The 23,356-nt window shown below is 37.0% G+C and overlaps 1 protein-coding gene across 3 annotated transcripts in view; it reads left to right on the top strand.

Moving 5' to 3' along the window:
* Positions 1–23,117, top strand: part of LOC139967651 (uncharacterized) — a 55,338-nt gene extending 32,221 nt beyond the window's left edge. For all 3 annotated transcript variants that reach the window (XM_071971629.1, XM_071971630.1, XM_071971631.1), the window contains 4 exons: positions 4,158–4,522; positions 10,516–10,744; positions 12,604–12,780; positions 15,265–23,117. In XM_071971629.1, the coding sequence (XP_071827730.1) occupies positions 4,158–4,522; positions 10,516–10,744; positions 12,604–12,780; positions 15,265–16,677 (2,184 nt within the window). In that variant the 3' untranslated portion in view covers positions 16,678–23,117. The remainder of the gene's footprint in view (positions 1–4,157; positions 4,523–10,515; positions 10,745–12,603; positions 12,781–15,264) is intronic.
* Positions 23,118–23,356: the final 239 nt, after the last annotated feature.

The following is a 23,356-nucleotide window of genomic DNA, read 5'->3' as shown; positions in this document are numbered from 1 at the left end:
TAAGACTAAGAACTGCCTGTTTGATTGCTTTGTATAAAGCCCAAGAGTTGTTTAAATCTTGAGAAAAGTGTTGGATTTTGAAATCAAAACTTCAACATATACAGAATACTCCTTGAGCAGCTTACCACACATTCATAGCAGTTGTAAATAGCTTAGGCTACTCCAAGTATATATATAGAGAGAGGATCAGGAATTAAATCATTGTTTTTTCAAGTAAAGAAAACTTGCTAAGTGCATTTTCTTAGAAAAGAAAAGCTTTCTCAGAGTTCTTACAGGGCATTGGTCAGTAAGTATTCAGAGTGAATATGGTGAATGGTGGGCTTAGAAATTAAATGCAATGACTTGGGTCCAGTAGATGATATGTCTCTAGATACTGAGAGAATGGAATTTTTCCCTTCAGTTAGTGCGGATGCTGGTAAAATGTGTTCTGGTCGAAATGTCTCTCGACGTACTGAAGTCAAAACAACTTTCTCAAGAAACACCGGATTCACATAAAATATTTTTGATTTATTTAAGTGTACTATAAAAAAACCTGTAGATATTTTGTTGGTTATGCTAGAATGAATATATGTAATTAAAACTGTACATCCAACTGTCTGGTGGAGATAAAATACTACTAAATTAATTTGCTGGTACATTTATATTTGTTTCGCACTACCGTCTCATAGTTAGTGCGTGTGACGATCTGGTCTGATGTATAATTTGCATAATTTGAATATTCATTAAACTAGACTACAATGATGGCATATAGAAAACAAAACAACTCTTCATAGCATTGTTGAAGGTTGTATTACCACATTGGCCCTTTGAGAGTGGATTCGGAGGGAGAGTAGGGGTGCAGTGGGGTGGGGTCCTTTACCTGGAAAGATGATTTGTATTATAATGCATTTAGATAACATATCAGTGTTTACAGCACAGTATTCATCCATGCTCTCTGATAACACACGTAATGCTATTCGGTCATCTCCATATTGCCAGCTCAAACTTGACCCAGTATGAAACGTGCAGGTTAAAATATACACTTTTTTCTTCTTTTTTGATCGTAAGTATTATTTTTTAATATAGTTGCTTGCCAAAGGGAAGTATTTGTTGAAACCTTCCAAGTTACAAGCCTGCTATATTTCCCAACAGGATTCAATGACCATTCCTTTTTTTGGGTGTAAAAATTTGAAATTGAAGTCCATTTGTACAGTTAATCATTAGTCTTATTGCCAATCTAGAGCTGCCAAGGTAAAAATTTACCGGCGCTCTCTATCTTGTTAAATGAAATGAGGGTGAAATCAAATGAATTCCTAACTGAATAAAAATAATAATAATGATAGCTAATAATTGGCAATCTTATTGGTGTACGTACAACCGTGGGAACGATGCTGTTACCGCCTTCTGATGTTAGCATAAAGGCACAATAGTCTCCTTTGAGATAGTGTTATTCACCTTGAAATCTAGAAGTCAAACAGAAGATCTGGTAAAGTTAGTCAGGTGTTGAATTTCCACCGGTGCGCTCTGGAACCTGGCAGCTTACAAAAGTAGCCTGCTGGCGGTAAAATAAAAGGCAATCCTTTTATGGGCGCTGGATACTTTGTGCCTTTTCTGAGTATAATCTCTCCAGAGTGGGGACAGAAATAACAGACCCAAGTACACGACTCAGCAGGCAGTCAAGACTAGAGTGTTAAATCCTTCAAGAGTTTGTTGCTCTCCTTATTTCAGTATTTTTTTGCTTTTTCTGTTTGCTTTAATCCTTCTTCTATGTATCTTTTTCATTTTTAATTTTTTTAAGGTTATTATTGAACAAAACTGTTCTTCTGTATTCCCCTCAGATTGGGTCAAAGGTTCTTATCCTCATTTCTAGCTCCAACCAGCTAATGTTATCCACCAATGTGTTCCTTCTAGTAACTTTAATTTTGCAGGTTGGAAGCAAAGAAAATGGAATATCCTGAAAGTAAAGTAGTTACATCTACTATCACAGCCTCTTGGTTTTGTCAGGCTTGACACTGCTTATATATACATATGAAAATAATCTGTAAAAGTGAAAAACTTAAAGAAAATAAACATATTGTTTGATCTCAAATGTTTCAGATTTTTGATAAATAATTGGCAATGTTTCATGCACCAAATTGTTGTCATTTACCATTTTATCGCTCGCTATAAAGTGTTAAAAACTTACCTAAAGAGATTTGAATATGAGTATAATGGGAGTGACCCTGTTCGACCCCTAGGAATCCTAGGATGCCCTGGGGTCCTTCAGGAAAGAGACTTGATCAAGTGTTTGATCAAGTATATGAGCATACATGCCAGTGAGGCAAATATTTTAAAAAGTTTGGTAACAATTTTCAAAAAAACATAAAAATTCAGAAAATATGAATATTAAAATTCAACAACAATATCAAGATATCTGCCAAGCAGAAAGATTTTCTTAGACCAGAAAACGATATATCTGATAATGGGAACCATAAATTTTTTTAAAAAAAACACAATTAATTGTTCAGCAAATGTTTGCAATATTATTTTTTTGTACACAGAATCCTTGTATTTTCCATTTTGGTTATGTTTTTTTTTGTAGACTTCAATGAATGAGACAAACCTCAAACTTTGCTTGCAAAATTTAAACAAAGGATTCCCTGTAGTGGCAGTTCTTGAACATACTCATAGACTCCAAGATACAAACAGAGGACTGATGGTAGATTAATGAATGGATTGGTGTTATATCCTTAATTGTTCCTCCCTGACACCCCCACTCTGAAAATTGGATGTTTTCCCATCCCATCAAAACAAACCAAATAATGTCAATTATGCTGAATCCACATGAAATTACTCATGTGAGATGCTTTAAATTTCATATTACTTTTACTAAGAATCTGACACAAAAAAAAACATTTGAAGACATTTTTTGATCTACGACCCTTGCCAACCCAACCTCGCTGATCATCCAGAATCAGCAAACATAATCTAATGCCTTGACAGAAGACACGCAATGCAACTAATGCAAAACATATGTGGCTTCTCTTCAGTTAATATACTATACTTCTTTATTTAATATTGATCAACCCTGTACCCCAGGCTTGGACTCAAAATGTTGTTCACTCATTGTAATATTCGTTTTACCGCATCATGCTGGTAGTACCACCGGTACAGTGATAGAGCTCTACTGTATATATGGTCTGTGGACGATGTCTGCATGATACTCATAGCAACGTGGAATGCCAAGTTCCTCGATGAGAAGTCAAGTGGATCAATAGCTGATGGGGATGTACCAAATCCCTTAAATACATTACTGAACTTTCATTTCTGAGTACTCCTTGTAAGGGGTCACATCCATTGTAGAACTGTTTATATAGAAAGAACGTATGTAGCCGCACGTGCATAACCCTTATATTGTTTTGTTATATGAGTCATATTTCTTCCCTTGTCGATGACATATTGGAAAAATTCCATCATTGCCATTTTTGATGAAGTTAAATTAAATTAGGTCAGTTGAGGATCCTTGTTTATATCATGTGATCCTAGCTTTGTTAACACTACACACATTGTTTGTATATACATGCGCCATTAAAAAGAACATGCAGAGATGTATTATACTTTTCACTTTTTGCCATTGTTAAGAAGACCCTTTTACCCAGATTTGTAAGTTGAAGCCAGTTTCCTTTGGTCTCCACAAATCTCATCTGATAGTAAGCTTAGGATTATGTAGACAACCAATGGGAAGAACATTACCTTTCAAAAGGTAAGTGGCACAATGACAGGCTTACCAACCATACATCCTAATTTGGAGACTTCTAGCTTTGAATGTCATAATAGTTTTAAAGGATTTTGAATAGGTTGAAACAAGCTAGTACTGTGATATGGTCTTGGCTCACACATGTCTTTCTGAGGGGTTAGATTTCATGAGATTCCTGCTCATATCCAGTCCAGGAGTTCATTGGATTTAGTAACCATGGTCTTGCCGTTGCAGTTGTGACACCCAAACTAAAATGGACTGGTCTGGCTTCATTCGAACATGGTCTAGTTGAATTTGTTACCTTCTTGAATAGCAGCAGCGCAGCCATCAGACACACCTACTTTCAGGGTTAATCTCCCACCCTTCTTTCTTTGAACATTATTATTATTATTATTCTCATCTTGTCTGATTCAAACGTTTCATCCTTCTTTCTCTCTTCCAGCCAAAGGGACTGATCAGACCAATAGCGGTGCGGCCTCCCTCTCCCGGGAGCGCATCTTCATCTCCGGGTTTCACCAAAAGAGGAGTGGATTCGCCAGCCCTGTCTGACACGGGAGCCATCCACGGCCAGCCGCCCGACGTCGTGTTGACCAATCAGAGAAGAGGAATTGCATCGCCAAATGGTTTCATGCCAGGGAGTCACCATTTTGGAAGACCACCCACCAAAGCAGTATCCCTCCAAGAAATCCCACCATCTGGCCACCATTATACCAATGGTATGGCCCAACATGAGAACAGAGCGCGGCCACCGCACAGAAAACTCCAACCTTCACAATCGATGAATTACCTCGACCAAAATCAAAGAAGGTGAGTTCAGCTAGGATGTTTTCCTGCATATTTCTCCCACAGGTGGTCATCGGTGTGCCGTGTATGTTAAAATCCACTCCGTCACTCTCCCATTCAAGGAGACACCAACTCAACCATCATTGATTTTATAGAGGCTTCTGTCATGAACAGCTTCCCCAAAACAGTAAAGAAAAATCTTATTCCCTTTAGGATGATATGGTGGATTTAATATAATTTCTAAACATGCAAGGTTGAAGACTTGATCAAGTCTTAACATGATATCATTGAGCAACATGTACCTAAATCTATTTTTTTGTTTTTTGTATTGCTTTTCTGTATTTATTAAAATTGTCATTTTCTATAATGGAGATGGATTTGCTGAATCCAAAATATTGCAGCTGATAACATGGATATAATGGTGACATTGGTTTCAGGGTTAACACTATTAAATAGTCCATCTTATAAATATGTAAACAAAAACAGAGGTAAAGTAAAGGTTTTCAGATCCCAGTGGCACTATGACTTCACATAGGATTGCAGGAGGCACTTTTATAGTTAGCTCGCGTTTTCAATATAGTGTGTTCTTGGTAGGAATTTCTGTTAAATTGTTATAAGTACAGTTAGGTTAGTAGCATGTATGTATATCGATATGTTAATATGCTAATTGCCTCGTTGTGAATCATGGTGTTCTAATTTTAATAACCAAGGGCAACCATGTGTGTTAATTATTTGTGCAAAATGTTTAATGATACCACTAGATGTGCATATAACCTACAAAGTGTACTAATTTATTTTGCTTTTCTGTTACCTATTGTTTGTATTATAGTGCCTGTGATAACGTTTATGTTGATATTGTGCACTTAAAATAAATTATTATTATGGTTATTCCCCTGCGGTACAGTGGATCATGTGATATTATGAACAGTACTCAAGTATGTTGACTTTGAATGTGGTGACCGAGGGTAAGACGTCTGTAGTGTTGATTCAGTTGTAGGTAAGGTCTCTTTGCATTGTTTGTACTGTTTCCGTCCGTAAGTGAAATATGTTCTGTCACACGTTTGTTGTTCAGATGTTTGTAAGTATTTCTGTGCGGTATGAAACTTTTTCATGGGTTCAGTCAAATACATCATCGCATGTTAACAGATTCTTTCAGTCTCCCTCCGTCTCGGTTGGTGCAATATATTGGCCAAAGATTCCTCACTATTTTTGGTTGTGACTATTTCCATGGTTACTGGTTTCCAAGAATGACAAGATCATTGGCAAGCTGCATCAGAGTGGTAGAAGTTCGAAAGGTTTCGGGAAAAGAGTTGCTGTTACGTAAAGTGACTTGATCAGAGAAAGCATCTGAAAAAAGGTGAACTGATACCTCGAAAAGAAAGTCCTGTGAATAACTTAAGTTTGTAGGATGTCTACCGTGAATGTAGGCCTAGATAGCACTTTAGTAGCATTTTGCATGGATACTTACTACATAGGCTATTGTTTAATTATCTGTCTGTCTTTCTCACCATAGATATCCATGACCTACATTGTTATGTTCCATTGTATTCCCTTGTCAATGTGAGGAACTATGTGTATTTATTCACTGGTGATTGACAAGAATGATATTAAATATGCTGTCTGTCTGTCTGTCTGTCAACCTTTCTTACTATATATGCCAATTGATGGCATACATTGTTTCTTTCCATTGTATTCCCTTGTCAGTGTGTGCATTGACCGTATGTGTCCATATGTGAGCTATTGTACATGTGTCTAAGTCACTAGTGATGGGATGAGTATGACATTACAATTAACTTGTCTGTCTGTCTATCTGTCTGTCTAATAATTCATAGGTGACAGGATAAATGTGGTTGCGCTCCTGCTTTGTCCTCAGATTGAAACTGGAAGGACCTCCATTTTGCCAGATTGCAGATCTGTTCTGTTTTGTAATTTGCATTGTTATTGTAAAAAGTGAAGTGAATTGATGCATGCATCGTAATTAACAAACACTCGACAACTGGATCTGAAAGTTTACACACTGTTAATATTTAACCACTTTATACTGCCTTTTCAAGGGTGTTAATAGCTTGTATTCATACAGGCCTTTTTTTTTTTTGGTCTATAAATTTATATATCCTATATACTGTGATAGTAATAAAGTAGTTATTTAGGTAATTGTTTAGCTTCAAGATTTTTGAGATTACTCAGTCAATACAATACTACAGGCTACATGACATACGGTTTGATATAGTTGTTGATTTCACTGAGACCGTTATGTGCTCGGAACAAATGAATGTGAGCTCTTTCTATCAACTGCTCCCGACTATGAATTTTACTTTTGATTCCTGTGTATTTACAAGAGGTCTTTGTCGTCAAGGTCTTTAGTTTCTTTGTTAAAGGTGAAGTGATGGATTTGACAGGAAGTTTATTACAAGGGGATAGTCTCCATTCTATCTACTTCCTTCTTAGTAAAACCTTGAATAAAGCCCATCCCATCATCAACACAAGTTTGTTCTTAATGTGTGTAAGTTAACGCTTATTAGGTTTGTGATTGAATGTTGACTGACAATTATGCAGTTACTTTGATGGGACTCCTATGAGTATTCCAAGGAATGTACTCTCCCATCTGACCTACAAATTTTGGAAATAAGTGAAGAGTACTAAAATTTCAATAACACTTAAACACTGCTCTGCCCCAACCCTCTACCCCCCAACCAGAATAAGTAAACTATTTCAAAGTTTGTTCTGCATATACTGTAATCATTGGGAGGATCTTCACACTGGTTTATTTCTTTTATTTTTTTATAATTAATATTCAAACTGAATTGAAGGTCGGTCAATAAAGTACACTCTCATATAATTCTACTTTACAACAGTAATGTGAAACCATCCACTTAATGTACCTTCATTATTGATTGGGTTTCGAAAGCAGTATACCCTGCTTTACTTTCATTCTGTATCCACGGGTACCTAGTATACAGTGACTTGAGTTGCTATCATGCATACGTTGAAACAGGATTAGTTCTCTGAATTGCTTCGAGGAAGTAAAAACTAATTTCCACACTTGCAACTGATCTGTTTCATCAGCACACAGGGAATTATTTCTAATGCACCGTGGTAAGTTCTTTTTGGAAATTTAAGGACAATGTCTAGTACAGGTAGGACTTAATAAAAATTGAAATATAGTATCGTATTCTTTCTTGTTTCAGTGATGTAACTTTTGGTATTGAACTAGCCTAAATTTGTTGGTACCTGGACTAGTCTGGGAACTGCATCTCCTGATCTGTTATCAGGGGCGCTGTCTAATTTGTGCACTTTTCTGTCCTGTGTGTTCGTATGTATGTATAGGTATATATATGCTTGTATGTGTGTGTGTTACAAGTAAGAAAGTAAGTTATTTAGATAGCAAAGGAGAGAAGATACTTGCCATGTGAACAGAAATGTTTGTTTAATATAATTGCAGTAATTACTAGATCTCCTTGTCAAAGTTAAGATAATGAGAAACGGGTAAAAGCAGGTTCGATCTCTTCAATTTAATGTCAGCTCTCTGTGAACTCTAGGACACTACTTGAGACTTCCAAAGTTGAAAGTTTACAGTACCTGCATGAGTTGTACTATGAAGTCCTAACCATTTAAGTACAGGGTGTAGGCCCTTGTCTCCCTACAGTACATTGTAACCATTGTTACATTGAACAGCTGGAAAGGAGATCTATTTCTCAATGTCCAAGATTATGTCAATTCATGAAAAAGTTGCAGACGAAAAAGTTTCATTTTAATAAGATGTTGGATGTGAGGTTTGTTTGCTCTTGATGTTGGGAAATATATTCAGTTTTTATGCCTGCTCTGGATGCCCCAAACAGTGTCCAGTTTTCAAACTCTTGAATTAATATTTGCAGCCCTACCCTTCTGCACTCTAATCCTAAGTTAATGTTGAAGAACAACTAAACCATGGGATGTAGTGTAATAGTTTGTCCTGATATCTGAATATTCAAATTATTAATTTAAGAATCAGACCTGATTGTGTGTCTACTTAGGTATACATATCCTACGGTATAAGAAGTATTTATTTTTGGATTCTTTGCCGAAGGCAGAAGGAATCAATGCGATGGTGGTCGTGTGTGATGGCCGCTTGTGAACACGATATCTCTCAAGAAGTGTAACCTTGATGGATCTCATAATTGGCATACATGTGGATGCCCCATATTGATTAGAACCCTATTGTTTTGGTGGAGGTCAAAAAGTCATTTAGGGTCACCAGAGGTCAAACGGAAACCCTTGTGAACACTATATCTCAAGAAGGGAAGCAGTAATGAATCTGATACAAGTATTGATTGTATTATTAAATTATTAATGAAAGACATGTGGTGAGTACAACAACCCTATTAAAAATGGTGGAAATCAGAGTTCAAGCCAACTCATACTGTGATGCATGGTTGACAGAAAGTGTAGGTGCCCATGGATCTTAAACATTCTCTACCTAAGTGTAAAAATAGTAACTTCACGATGTTATGATGGTGAGTTGATAATTTGAAACTATTCAAAGGAAATTGTTTCCTGTTACATTTGGTACAAACATTATCTCATTTTGAACTCTTTCATTCTCGCAGATAGCAGAATGGCATATTACAGCCAGCATAATATTTTCCACAGATCAAATTGATAATTAATAGTTACTTGTGTGTATAGAGGTTATTAATTGCAACCCTGGGTTTTCAACTGAATGTTGATTTTATCCATAAGGATATCCATATCCTACTCTTAAATGCAAATAAAAGAAAAACATTTCCGTTTAGAATTAGTGATGGAAACGATTATGGTTCACATGTGAACAAAGGGTCACGGCAAAATCGTTTCTGTTTCCTTTCCTGTGACAGTTGTCTTGTTTTTCCAATTGGAGAGGAAAAATATTGGTATGGAAAACACAACTCTGCTTTTACTTGGTTGAATTGTTTTTTTTTTAATTTATGTTATTTATCTATTACTTATATATTTCATTTTTTATTTATTCATTTATTCATTCATTTATAATTCTGAGTGGACTTTTTGAGACACATTGAGAATATGTCCATGTTGTAATCCAGATGAAAAGCAGTACAAGCATAATGAAAGACTGACACATATATACAGTATATTCTGCAGTGAACCGAATGTGACTTTGTGCTAGCCTATTCACCCTTCCAAAAAACCTTGTAGTCGTGGAAACAAAATGATTTTAAATGTTCTTTGAAAGTTGATGTATTTCTCACTGAAGGACTGGTGGTTGGGTGATTGGGAATGAAAGCTTAAAAGAAAAGATGTGTTTGTTTTCATAGCATGTCATTCTACAGTAATTAAGAAAGTTTGTGATTAAAAAAATATTACATGATAATAAATCATGACATATGTTAAGAATAATTAAAAATGCTACATGCAAAAACAAAAACAAATTACATTTTCAGAATGGTGGTAATGGTGCCGTGTTTGTTGATGTAGTGTAAACTACAGTCGAGATTCCTGCATAGTTTGCTATTATTCATTGAAAATGGTTTGAGGATGAAAGTTAAATTTGATCTAATATTAATATTCTGCTGACTAAGGAAGTGCCAGTTGACTCTCAGTGCTCTGAAAATGAAACTAAAATGTGCTGGAAGGTTCCATAGGTTTGTAGAGATGAATGATGATAATATATAACATTTTTGCTGTATCTTTATCTCACTTGCCTCCCTTCACCCAGGGGTTATATGGGTACCTGTGAGGTAACTTGTCATTGGGCGCAGTATATAACTGCTGCCGACTGGAGGGATTGTCTCTGGGACAAGTTATCATTGACCAGCGGTAATATAACGTCTGTAAAGCACTTTGGGACCTATCACTGGTGTAAAGCGCTGTATAAAAATCAAATTATAGTATCTCCTAGATCATGTAATACATCCCTTCTCCACTTCCTAAATGTTTATTTTCTCGTAAAGTGTCATTCGTCATGGGTGTGACGTAATTTTTGCAGCCACCGAACCTAGACTTTAAAGGTGACGTCCGTCCATTATGTTTTCTTTCTGCAGGAGTCAACCTCCCCAGTTGGAGAAAAGAGGCCGAAGTTACAGTCATTCCTCCATCCAGGACCGTCATGATACACCCTTCAACAGCCAGCTGATTCACAGCGGTCTTTCCCCTCCTCCCGAACACCGCGCTGCATCTTACGACAACCAGTCCATCTCCTCTCACGTATCTTCCATAATTGAAGAAATCTCCACGGACGAGGAATCTCCTGCTCTGAGAAACAGAATTCAGGTATGGTACCCTTCAGAAGAATGAAAAACACACCAATAAAAAGCATAAAGATTTGCCTATATAGGCTGTTAGTATATCTAACTCAGTAAATGCTTGCAAATCAATCAAACTGTGATATTGGTTTTAAATTGGACTGTTTTAAACATTTATTACAATAGTACTTGAATTTAACAAGCGTTTCCAGAAAATAGATTCTTTACAAGAAATAAATGGATAGATACTTCCACAGAATTGAAGGTTTAGTGGGGGAGTGAGGGGTGGGGTGGGGGAGTGAGTGGAAGTAGTGCTTGATATTTGTAATGTTAATAAGTTTCTGTGCATCACTTGCCTGCTACTGTTATTATTTCACAGTACATTGAATTGTATGTGCGTGTGTCTGTCTGTCTGCGGGCTTGTAGCATTTGGGAAGTTTTGCTTTCAGTTTTCCATCTCGCCATATTTGCAGCAGTCATGTCTGTTGCGTGACTTAACTTCCATTCATCCTTTCAGTTTTTCTTCATGAAATGTGTTCTCACTGCAGATGTGTGTCTCTGTTAACAGCCAACCTTGGTTAATATCAGAGGGCATCCCTCCCCAAGGGTAGTCAGTATTTCCCTTAGACTATATAACAAAAGACTTCATTTGTGATCAGTATTCTCGTTCGTGATATTCCCCAAGTGAGCCGTCAGAATTAAATTTGAACTGTTACTTAGGGGAATCGATCCAACAAGCCTTTGAGGGGTTGGGAATCTGGGATATCAATCATGAATTTTCATTCATGAATTCCCAGGCCATTTTATTAGTGGAAGATCAGTGTGAATAGATTTTAAATTTGATTTCTGTAGAAAGAGGATGCTATATTTGGGACAAAGGAAATACTTATAGGCTATAGCCAGAAGGGACAGTTACTGAAACAGGTTGATTTAATAGATTTTTTATGCATGCTTGAGTCTCAGAATGAGGGAAAGGGTTTGTCCTGTCAGATTAAAATCAGACTGCTCTGTTTGTTGTGGAGCCAAAGACAAGCAGGTCTGTTCAACATGGGCTGGAAGCAGGTCTGTTGGATTCAGACCTGTTTACTGTTTGTGATGGATTAGCTGTGCACAGACTGTTATATTCATTGCGCGCTTAGAGACTGACAGGCCTGTCCTATATGGACTTACGGTGCTCAGACAGTTCTGTTCCATATGGACTAGGGACAGACAGGTCCGTCTGTGTTGGATTACAAAATGGAAGTAGATTAATGTTGGATATTTTAGACTGACATATCACAAAATGCATGGTTAATGAATAGTAAAATTAAACTTTGAAGTTTTCAATGTCGCTCAATGACCTGTCTCCATCCCATTTAAGCACTCTCAGTTTTCAGTACCTTTGTCAAAAAAACTTTTGCGTTGTTCCAGCTGGGGGGTGGCCTGCCGAGATTCAAAAATATTTATTAAATGCCTCTTTCGAAGTGCACTTATTGAAGTGTGAAATATTCATTGAAACGTCCAGTATGTTTCAAGTATTACATAACCAGCCAGTTTGATAATATTATTTCTGATAACGTTCTTGCGAAAATAGTTATTACGGTGGAGGCAATTTTTTATTGCCGGATTTAATTTACGTTGAATGCAATAATACACGCTGGATGCCGTTTTGGCCAGGATGTGTGTGTCAATGTGGTTGTTAATCACATTCTAGCAAATTAAATATGTATTCATATCATGGCCATTAGGGTTTAGCAATGGTTGAGCACATTCACAATGAATGAATGACAAGACTGGTGGGTGTATTGGGCATGGCAATGGAACAGTAGTGGGGAGGGATCAAAATAGGCGGAATTTCCATTCAATGAACTGGTATAATTTTAAGCTTTCCTGTCTTACAACTCGCAGGAACTGGAAGCGCAACTAGCAGGTCTTCGTCAAGTCATGGAACAGAACGAAGAAAGCATCTTGCAAGTTCAAGAGGACAAGAGACAGGAATGGCAAAAAGAATTCGCCAGGATAAAGACAGAGTCCGAGAAGCAGAGAGAATCAGCGGCAGACATGGAACAGAGCTTACAAAGACAGGTAAGACAGGAGCTGTAAGAACCAGTGGTAATGAAGTCAGCCATCAGCTGGGACTAACCGGCAGTGAGGCTATCCAGTTATATAAGGCTAACCGGCAGTGAGGCTATCCTATAGTGAGGCTATCCAATAACAAGGCAATGGGCTATCCAGTTATAAGGCTAACCGGCAGGGAAACTTAGGTGCAGGTCATATTTTAGTACCACTACTGTGTTTGTGAAATGACCATTTACAAGTTTATGGTCTTAATTGTCAAAATGACTGGACTACCAAGTTTAACACACAGAGACCAAAGTCCTCAGAAGAAACACATAGAATTAAAAGAAAAAAACTTAAAGTGCTATCAATATAAAATAAGCTGACCATTCCTTTAATCTTTATTATAGTAACAAATGGTTTCAAAATTTCTTCCTATGGTGTTCTGTGGTTGATGTGGAACCTAGAAGAACATTATTATGGTGACCAGATTTCCATAAAACAGGTGTTTGCAGTGATTAAACAATTTTTGACAAGTTTGCCACAAACCCTCTTTCTCAAAGTGAGATATCACAACTAAGACATCCTCCCAAGATGAAACTGAATTCTGTTGCCCAAACCCTTTTATATATATATTTATATATATATATATATATATATATATATATATATATGTATATAGTGTTAGTCATGCATCAAAGAGAATATAAAAGGGGGAAATAAAAAAAATTGTTCTCATTTCCGACATTTCTAGGATAAATAGATTTGACTTATTAAGCTAGTTAGTAAGCTGTTGCTTAATCGTTAGCAAGTAATGCCCATTCTGCAAGTGACAATGCTCATCAGGCATCAGGTATATTCTGACTAGATTTAAGAATGTTGCTTTAAGTTATTCATCTGTGATAGATATATGTTGGCTTTGTCTTCCTTGTTTTTGAACAGATTATCACATACAGTACTGTACCAGTCAAGTTGTGACTTGTTTGTTCAATCTTTCACTTTCAATCTTTGAAGAAGTATTCTGGAGCCTCTCAATGATCTAGATGGCTTTATCTTTCAAGCTTTTACCTGAAGGGTAAATCTGTTGTAGCTCACGAAACAAGGAAGTACAGTTAAAATATTTGTTTCTCGGGGCATTGTTCTGCTTTGTTCTCACGGGGTTCTCACGAGTAATTTATATTATGAAACAAAAATCAACAAGGCCTGTAATCCGAGGCTGACAGTGTTCATATGCGGCATTTTCAATTCATGAAAGAAACACGATCAAAATAGTGTGATATAAACTTTTATATAATAAATATTGAATATGTATTGTGGTATAGGGACGAGCGGGAATAGGTAAGTAATGATATCACAAGAGCTGTTCATATATATTGTTGTAGTTTGTGTGATGCGATGGGGTGCTCTCCATGTGATGATGGTTCCATCTCTCATTCACTAAAACCAGTTTGGTCATGTGGGAGACGTTAACTGTTGCCCGGCCAAAAGCGGGCCATAAATCAAAAGGTTGTATGTGATTGTAGTAGACATGTTATGGTATAAATAAAGGTATGTGCCTATAAAAGCAATGGCCTGTGAACTCACATGAATTGTAGTAGTCAGGCATGAGACTCTTCCGTGGAAACGCGGATTTCCGATTTTTTTTTTTTCATTTTCGCGTTTTTTCTCGTAATTCGCGTTTTTTTTTTTTTAATTATTTTTTTTATTTATTTATTTATTTATTTATTTAATTTTTTTTTTTTTTTTGCCGAACATGCTGGACTGTAAAGGGAAGGAACACCAAATTTGACCAGTGGTGGAATCAAGTAGCACAAAGCAAGCAAAAAAGCCTTTTTTTGGTTCAAAAAAGGTAATGGATAAATTATACAAGCAGAAATTCCACACTTTTTTGGCGAGTTGCGTGATGTGATAGATTCCATCTAGAGTCCACCATTTTGCATCTAAGCCCTCCTTACCTGACAAAAAAATTCTAAAGGGGAGGGGGACACCCCCTCCCTTAAACCCCTCCCCCAGGACGGCGATCGATAAATTTCAGATTTTTTTTCCCCGGCTCAGTCTCATCCCTGAGTAGTTTAATGGTAGAGACAAAGATAGCAGTTTTACACACAGCATGTGATAGACACTTTTAAAAACAACAACTTCACATCAAACTGAATGTTGAAGAAATCCTGTTATAGCAAGTTCCTCATAATGTCAGAGTCCATATTAAACAAAATATGGCCTTTTTACCTGCCACTGACCACGCTGTTTTCTGGAAAACTATTATACGCAGCAGAAGTAATCCAGTCAGTTTGTGTCACTCATGCATTGCTTCTACTGAAGAATTACAAATTTTGGAAACTTCTTTGGTGTCAGATTCATATCGATTTATAAGTGGAGGTCTTGGGAAGGTTGAAAAGGAAATGCTCAAAAGATTGCACAAGCATAACCTATCTCCTGGGAATTGACAAAGGAAACCCTATCTTGTTAGATAATGAAGTGTCTGTTTTCTTTTGCTTTATTTGCATAAAGGTACTGCAACTGGAGCAGGAAAATACAAGACTGAGGCAAAAGACAGAAGCATCTCACAATTTCAGGAACAGCAATCACCAGAGCAGTCATCATAAGTCACCAGACGAGAACTCAAACTTGCGAAGTGGTTCCAGTAGTAGTAGTGGTAGTAGTAGTAGTAGTAAGAACCCAAAGAAGGTAATCAATGAAAACTTTGGCGATGTCAATAACCTCAGGGATAAGGTTCACTCATACCAGAGACAGCTCTTCCAAGAGAGAGAAAAAGTGGAGAAATTGGAAGAAGAATTGGAAGCGGCTCGCAGCAGTAAGTGGCAGGAGACGCCGGATCTGGTGAAGAAGCAGAGCGGAGTCAGCGACCTGGAGGTGAAGAGATTGAGGGCGACCCTGGATCAGCTCAATGAAGTCAAACTGAACCTGTCGAAACAGGTCAGCATCCAGGAGGACGAACTTCAGTCGCTACAGCAGAAGCTGGAGGAGAGGGACAAGGAGATCGCTCAGGATATATCCGAACTGGCTTACCTGAAGGATATACAGGACGGACTGCACACCGATCTCAAGACCAAAGACAAGGAGGTGAAGCAGCTCAAGAAGAACGAACGTGCGCTCAAGTCCGAGATGGAGATTCGGGTCAGGGAGAAGGAAATGGAAGTGGAGGCCGTCCACGGCGAGATGAGAGAACTCCGGCTGAAACAGAACCAGCAGATCTCGGATCTAGAGAAGCGGGCGCTGAGGAAAGAGACGGAGGTTCTTCAGCTGCAGGCGCAGGTGCAGGACAACGAGTGCAAGGCGAAGGGCAAGCGCAGGAGTCTCAAAGGATCGGAGAATTCAAAGTCGGCCCAGAAACAGCTGGAGCAGGATTTCTGCTCCCTCCAATGGAAGCTCACCAAGAGGGAACAGGAGCTATTCCAGTTGCGACGAGAATCGACCCTCAAGCAGGAGAACATCAAAGAAGAGAGGGACAGCCTAAAGAAGAAGTTGACACAGCACGAGAGCGAGTTGAAGTCTTGCAGGGAGAAGCTGCAAGCCAAGGACGAGGAGATGCTGATGTTCCGAGAGAGATTTCAAGACAGAGAGAAGGAGATCGCGGGCTTATACGACAAACTGGAGCTCCTACAGGTCGATCAGGGAGGCAACTCGAGGGGGGCCGGGGACAATGCAGAGATGAGACGGACCCACAGGGAGATGGCCCAACTGAAAAGCAAGCTACAGGAAGTAGAGGGGCAGCTTCAGAAGAAAGGCGAGGAATTTGAGAAAGAAAAGTTGATCTGGCAGAGGGAGAAGACTCAGGTACTGCAATATCAGAAACAACTGCAGCTGAACTACATGCAAATGGGACAGAAGAACCACAAACTAGAGAGAGAAGTACAACAGCTTACCTCAGAACTGGAAAAAAGTGATGTGATTCACTGTTAGGCAGGTAGTTAGTTAGTCTGTTGTTGTTGGGAGAGCAACCTACATCAGAACTAGAAAGAAGTTACATCGTTTTTCTGTCAGGGCAGTTGTCTATAACCGTGGGGGGGATGAGCAGTCTACTTGGGAAAGACAGTTATATCATTAATAGTTAGTGCAGTACTTTGCATTCATGGGGAGAGCAAACTACATTGAACTACTTTATTATAGAATAGGTACCATCGTTCATTGTCAGTGAAGTTGTAAGCAGGGCAACGTATGCCAGAACTGAAACAAAGAGTGACATAATTTACAATATATTGGCGACTGGTGTAAAAGCATGACCGAGTGATGAGGGCCAGGGGCATTCATTTACTGGTAGAGCAGCTTACATGGTTGACTTGGTGTTGACATAGCGCAGCACACAAATAGCAGTAAAAGTACACCATGGTATTTCCAGGAACATCTGAATGTTACAATAGTGTGAGAGTGGAGATACCTACATTTGCCAATTGTTGGTAAAAGCTATCATCAGCAATGTGGAAGTAGAAGTGGCCGCAATGTTCTTGTGTTCTCTGAGAAGGACATCTGTGCATTATGATATCATAGGTACCGACAAATACCTGACATGAAGTTTTAAAGCATGTTAAACAAGTTTGGGGTCTTCCTTTCCATCCCACAATCAAGCTGTCCAGCTCAGGCACCTCCCCTTGTTCTGAAATGACACAGCAAAACACAAAAGTGATTTGAGTTGATTTCAACTTTTATGATATTCCTGAAAGGATAAATACATGCTTGCATAAAAAAAATTCAAGAGTGTATACGACCGAGTTAAGACAGACAAAACAAAATAAAATATACGCCATGACGACTAAAACAGCAGAAAGGTACAAAATATTATTAACACGGCTACTAAAAATGTTTATACACTGCAGGATAAAAGAAGAGTTATGTTGGTGTTTAGCAGCATACGAGAGATTAACCTTGGACCCATTTGCACCAAAATTAAGATGCTGCAGTCTTGGATATAGAACTAACATTATGTATAATAACACAGACAATGCAATATGAAACTCATTGATTGAAGTACTGCATCTCGACAACAACATTGATGTTTCCAAATGCTGATAAATTTAGTTTATTTTTCATACCTCAGTATAGGCATTTCTATATACTCCTACTGTCTACACACATAAATACTTTGGTAGTTTTGGAAGTGTTGGATGAACAAATATATACTCAGGCACATAAACAACAAAAATTAAAAACAATTTATGACTTATATTTCCACATTTCTTGCCATAGTAATCTCATCACATTTTGCTGATTTCTGGTAGAGGATTCAGTCAACATACATATATTAATTTAGTTATTTATTAGTATCTTAGAATCCATATTAATTATACATATTTAGTGGAAACAGTAATCGTTAGGCGTAATCTCCTACCCACTTTAAGTAAGAGAGTCTAAACGTGTAGACAGTGGTTAGACCTGTATTTTCCAGGTTCAAGTGCTGACTCTGTCATTTTTCTAGTTTGTACTTCCTGCAATGGTTTCAAGACATAATCATGAAAATGTTAAAAGTGAGATAATGCTACAATCGAAATGTTCAGAGTTACTCTCTAAATTATCTTTGTGGGTTTATTTCACTGAAACAATTCAATTAATGATCTAACATGTGTTGTGCCTCAAATTGATGATAAGTTAAGTAAAAGTTAACCAATCTTTTATCTGTAAAATTGCAAAAATTGACTGCTTTGAAATTTCATCACTCTTGTAGCAAATTTTGATAACTTGTTCACTGACCAAATTGTTCCAAATGGAATAATTCTCACAATAGTTATGATGACATCATAATTCATTTATCTATTCACCTTTGGCATGTTGTAAATAACACACTAGAATAATGCTATTGAGTTGAATTCATCACTGTTTGTGGGGAAAAAATTGGGTAAATGGATTCAAAACTGTTCAACTTTGTCAGGGAGCTAAAAAATGTCAAGGTGCAGACTATAGATAAATGAGTGTATAATTGATTCTTTTATTTTATTTTATTGGGGTGGGGGGGGGACAGCATCTTCATGACTTTCAAGTGAGTAATTATAGAGTAGCTTTTTTTGGGGAAATTGATGTTTTATCATAAAGGGAAATAATTCAACGATTCTCTGGATTTTATTTTTGAGAATAAAATTTAAACTCAAGTTGGTTTGTTATGGAAGTTACAAGCATAAATTAAACATTATTTCTTTGGCGCCTTGACATTCATGATGTACTCAGAAGTTGTTGATAGATTATCAGAAACTTGATTTGTACCTCACACAGTCTGTAAAGTTTTTACCATCATATAGGTTCCATTTTTTCAAAGCAAAAAACGGCACTTAACACAATTAACCAGTAGATATATCTAATTTGCAATATTAGATCAGGACAGTTTTGATCTTCATCAAGCGGCGATGCTCAATATGTGCTATTTGCATCTTTTCTCAAAGAAGTAGTTTATTGCACCTGCCTGGGACATACAGAACTTTAAACAGGACAGAAATTTATCATCACAAAACACAGCTCCTTGAACCACATTGTAGAATTTAAAAAAATAAAAAAATATAGTATGCAAATCATAAAATGAATATTCAACATCAGAGAATTATAGTTATGTTTGATTTTTGTATGAAGTTGGTTGATCCTCATAATTTTGCTTTCCTAGTCAAAAACAACATTGTTTGAAATTTGTAATTATCGTTATAAAGAAAATAGAGATGAGCCAAAATCATTAGAAGGAACCTTGTCGAAAAGGTTTGAAAATAAAGATCTTCGTGAATTGTCGTGAAGTCCTTCACAAAAAAATAAAATGCTGGTTTGGAAGAAGAATATGCTGCTCTCATCATGAATAATCATAAATATGTCGAAATGAGATGTAATCAAGATATTCATATTTGGTGTAGCTTTTCAGAGAAAACAGTGTATAATTAATTAAGAGTGTTTTTGGATGAAGTCCCGAGAAAACAAAATAATAATCGTCCCCACATATGGAATGTTATGGTTTCCTGTATCTCATAGAATGAGCTTTTCATGACAGGATAACCTGTTGAATTTAGTCCAAAGATGACTTTTTTTGCCATGAATATATAAAATGTGACAAGCAGTTGGTGAGATTAGCTGTTGCCATGGCAACTATCTAAAGCAATCTTTCGTGGATCATCCATTAGATTGATGAAATTCTTTTTCGTCTCATCTCTCCTTGTTACATCTGTAGCACTAGAGGGGAACCATTCTTCCATTTCTTTCCTTTATCTAATTCCAAAGTCTTTCGATTTCCTTGAAGGATTTTTACTTCTGCAACGGAACAATCTTGAAAAGACAAGCTTCCATTTCAGAAGTCGTCGTGGACTCTTGAGGCTTTCCTAATCTTTTGTAGTTTGTAGTATCTTTTATCTTTACTTTTATCTGTATTTTATTTCCAAACAACAGAATGTCCTGTTCTTGCATTCCTTACATGTCATCTGGTGTCTCAGCGATCTTTTCGTTTGTCGTGATAGGCTGCAGGCGATATTCCGGCTGGTCTTGTTTTCCAGAGCATTCTTCTTTCTAATATTCGAAAGGTTCTTGGCATTTTCCTTCTTGGTAGTTGACTCTTGAGGCTTTCATAAATCTGTGTAGCTTTAGTCATTCCTTAATTCAAGTAGTTTTTATGTTACTGTTTTACCCCTTTAACTGATTCTGAGCCAGTTTTCAATCTCTTTAGAATTTAGAACCAAATATGGAGATTTAACTGATGTTTAAATCTATGATGGAACCAGCACATAGGAAGTCATACAGATATTGTACATTGCATTTTAGTTTATTACTCAACGTTCAGTTTCTGTAATCAAGAGAAATATGTAGTATTTGAAGCAATGTTTGTCTGAATAAACAAAACTTTTAGGAGTGGTTAGTTTTATTAATTTATCATTTAATTAATTTTTGACTCCCCCCTATAAAAAAAGAAACCCACAAAAGGTAAATTATAGTCTCAATGTGAGGAACAGCAATCCTAACTTCTCTCAGTTTATTTGGTAAACTAATACTGCAAAACTAGAGTATACTTGCAAAATTAATAGTATTTTCCTTTATTAAGCATACCGAGGTCGGTACAAGCTTCCATGAGTATTTAGCAAAAATAGGGGCCCAGGAAAATGTAGCCTAAAGAATGGTGTATTCTCATTTTCGGGGGGGGGAGGGGGCTGTCCCGGTAATATAATTGTCCCCAGGACTTGACCTGGGTCAAGACAACATCTCAGCTGACCGTAGCGCTTTGGGCTCATATGAGATCTTGAATGTTCTTCAGATGAAGTGCTGTGTGGAGGGACATGAAAAAGTTTGCATTCCACCAAGAATTCTACTAAAGACTTCCAAGTATGATCAAATGAATGAAAACCAACTTTTGTAATGAATTTTCTAGTGATTTTAGAAAAACTTTACAAGCTGCATTTAATATCCTAGATAAAAGTGTTGTCGTAAGAGGTTAAAATTTAGATAGTTTTTGTACTTTTCTCATGAATAGGTTTTGAAATTTTCCAAATTGTTACAAATTGTTTTTGTAAAAACATGATAAAAAGATGTATGTTTTGAATTAATTGTTTACAATTTTGCAGACATTGTTAAGTCATTCTTTTGTTGTAAATTTTATTGTTGACTTTAATAAGTCTGGCAATGCTCATTAGCACAAGAAGTAAGGAACCAATACCACAAAACAGCACATCTTTGGTCTTACATTAGATCTTGCATTAGATCTTTAATGTAGCATTCTTTCTTTCTTTCTTTCGTATTTTTTGTTTTTGAATTTGTAATATAGAACTTGTACTATATTCGTATATTTATTTCCAATGAGATATTTAGTCCTCTGCATGAAATATTATCATCTCTCCATATATATTTACCAACTCAGCAGGAGTCCGGAGGTGTATTTTAACTCTTTTTAATTTTTTTTTTTTTTTCATTTCCAAGTGTCCTTTCATATATGTTCACATGTACAGATGTATTTTTTGGCGATACAAAACAAAACGTCATAAGTCACTTTTTGTGGTAACTTTTCTCACTGAGTGTTTTATACTCCATTGCACAAACATGTCTTTTTTTTTAAAAGAAGGATCAGAATGAGCTGATCCAAAGAGGTTAAGCTTGCACAGGGTGGTTGGATGTGGGGTTCAGGGTGGTTGGATGTGGGTGGTTCAGGGTGGGTTGAAATGAGGGGTCAATATGGGTTGAGTGTTGTGTGGAACAGGGTATTGACGGAAATGCACAGTGTGCAATAAACAAAAATGTGTGATCGGGTCCCGTTGGTTGATGATTGAAGCCAATCAGGTGTTTGCATTACGGGGTTAGTTGTCGTGCAAAGTTACACCACCCCCCCCCCAACTGATCTTATCAGATGTTTGTCATAGCTTTCTTTGATCTTATCAGTAAGAGTAGGGACTCTTGTTCACCTTTTTAACTACACTATCCTGCAGGCAGGTTAAAAATATTGGTGGCCATTTCTGGTGAAGTTCAATTGGTTCTTACCAGTCGCGAAATAGAGTTATGATATGACTTTTTACATTGCATGTTGTTTGACTGGCAATCCATATTATTTCCCATCTTATCTACAAGACCACCACTTACTGCAGGGTTTGAATGAATAGCATTCCGCAATAATGGTACAAACTGACTTGAATCATGATTGCTTCCAAAATTTAACAGTAAAAGAAATGTGCTAGAAATTACATAATGCTGTAATAGTTTTGAATGATGAAGCATCAGACCTTGCGCTAAGTTTTTAATTAGACAACGAAAATGTCTGAGTGACAGAAAATGACATAAAGGTTATGGGTGCCCATTATTTGACTTTCTAGCATATTGAGGTCAATGCTGATCAGGCTTGTAGCTAGAAGCAGCTTTATAAAAATGTCAGCAATTGTGTGCTAGCTGATGAAAGTGAGGGAGCATAACAGAATAGGAGAAATTTCTTTCTCTTTTTTCTTTCAGAAACAGCAATCTAGAAGTCAAATGATGGTGGTTTCAAACACAGCACCCCCCCCCCCTACACTTAGTGGGCTATTAATGTCAGTGTTTCATAAATTTCCTGTGACATTATTTCATGTGCTTCACTGTAACAAGTATTATAAGTTAATGCCAAATTTTCTCATGTCCTAGGGCTAGCTAGCTGTTATGAACTGTAATATCACCTCTCACTGTTCATGCATCTTTTTCAGCAATCCTTGATCCCATTCTGAAAGTATATATCTTGCATTAAGAAAAAAAATTCAGGTTATTGTTTTCAGCACCTTGATTTTGATCACAGTCAAGTAAAGAGATGACTTTAGAGGTCATTGCATGTTTAGCAGTAATTTATTACGCATGGCATTTTAACACTATGGGTAATAGAGGAACGACTTGTAATGACATCAAATACATTTTGATGAATAAAATGTTTTTTTAGAAATAAATCATTTTCTTGTTTTTTCTTTTCTTATTTTGGTTTAAATGTATCTTTGACAAGTTTTGGGGTGTAATTTAGTGGGCCATAACTACTAGAAGATGCAGGCATGTTGGGGGTGAGGATGTGGTTGGATGCCAACGGAGAGGCCAGCAAAGGTATCTCCTTGCTAGTGCTATATTCAAAGGAGAAGTGGTCACTCTTCGCACTTCCTCTACAGGTATCAGCTGGACCTGTCTTTTGCGTGTCCTA

The sequence above is a fragment of the Apostichopus japonicus genome, chromosome 5 (genome assembly GCF_037975245.1).
Source record: "Apostichopus japonicus isolate 1M-3 chromosome 5, ASM3797524v1, whole genome shotgun sequence".
NCBI classification, from domain to species: Eukaryota; Metazoa; Echinodermata; class Holothuroidea; order Aspidochirotida; family Stichopodidae; genus Apostichopus; species Apostichopus japonicus.
This window is presented reverse-complemented; position numbering and strand designations above follow the sequence as displayed.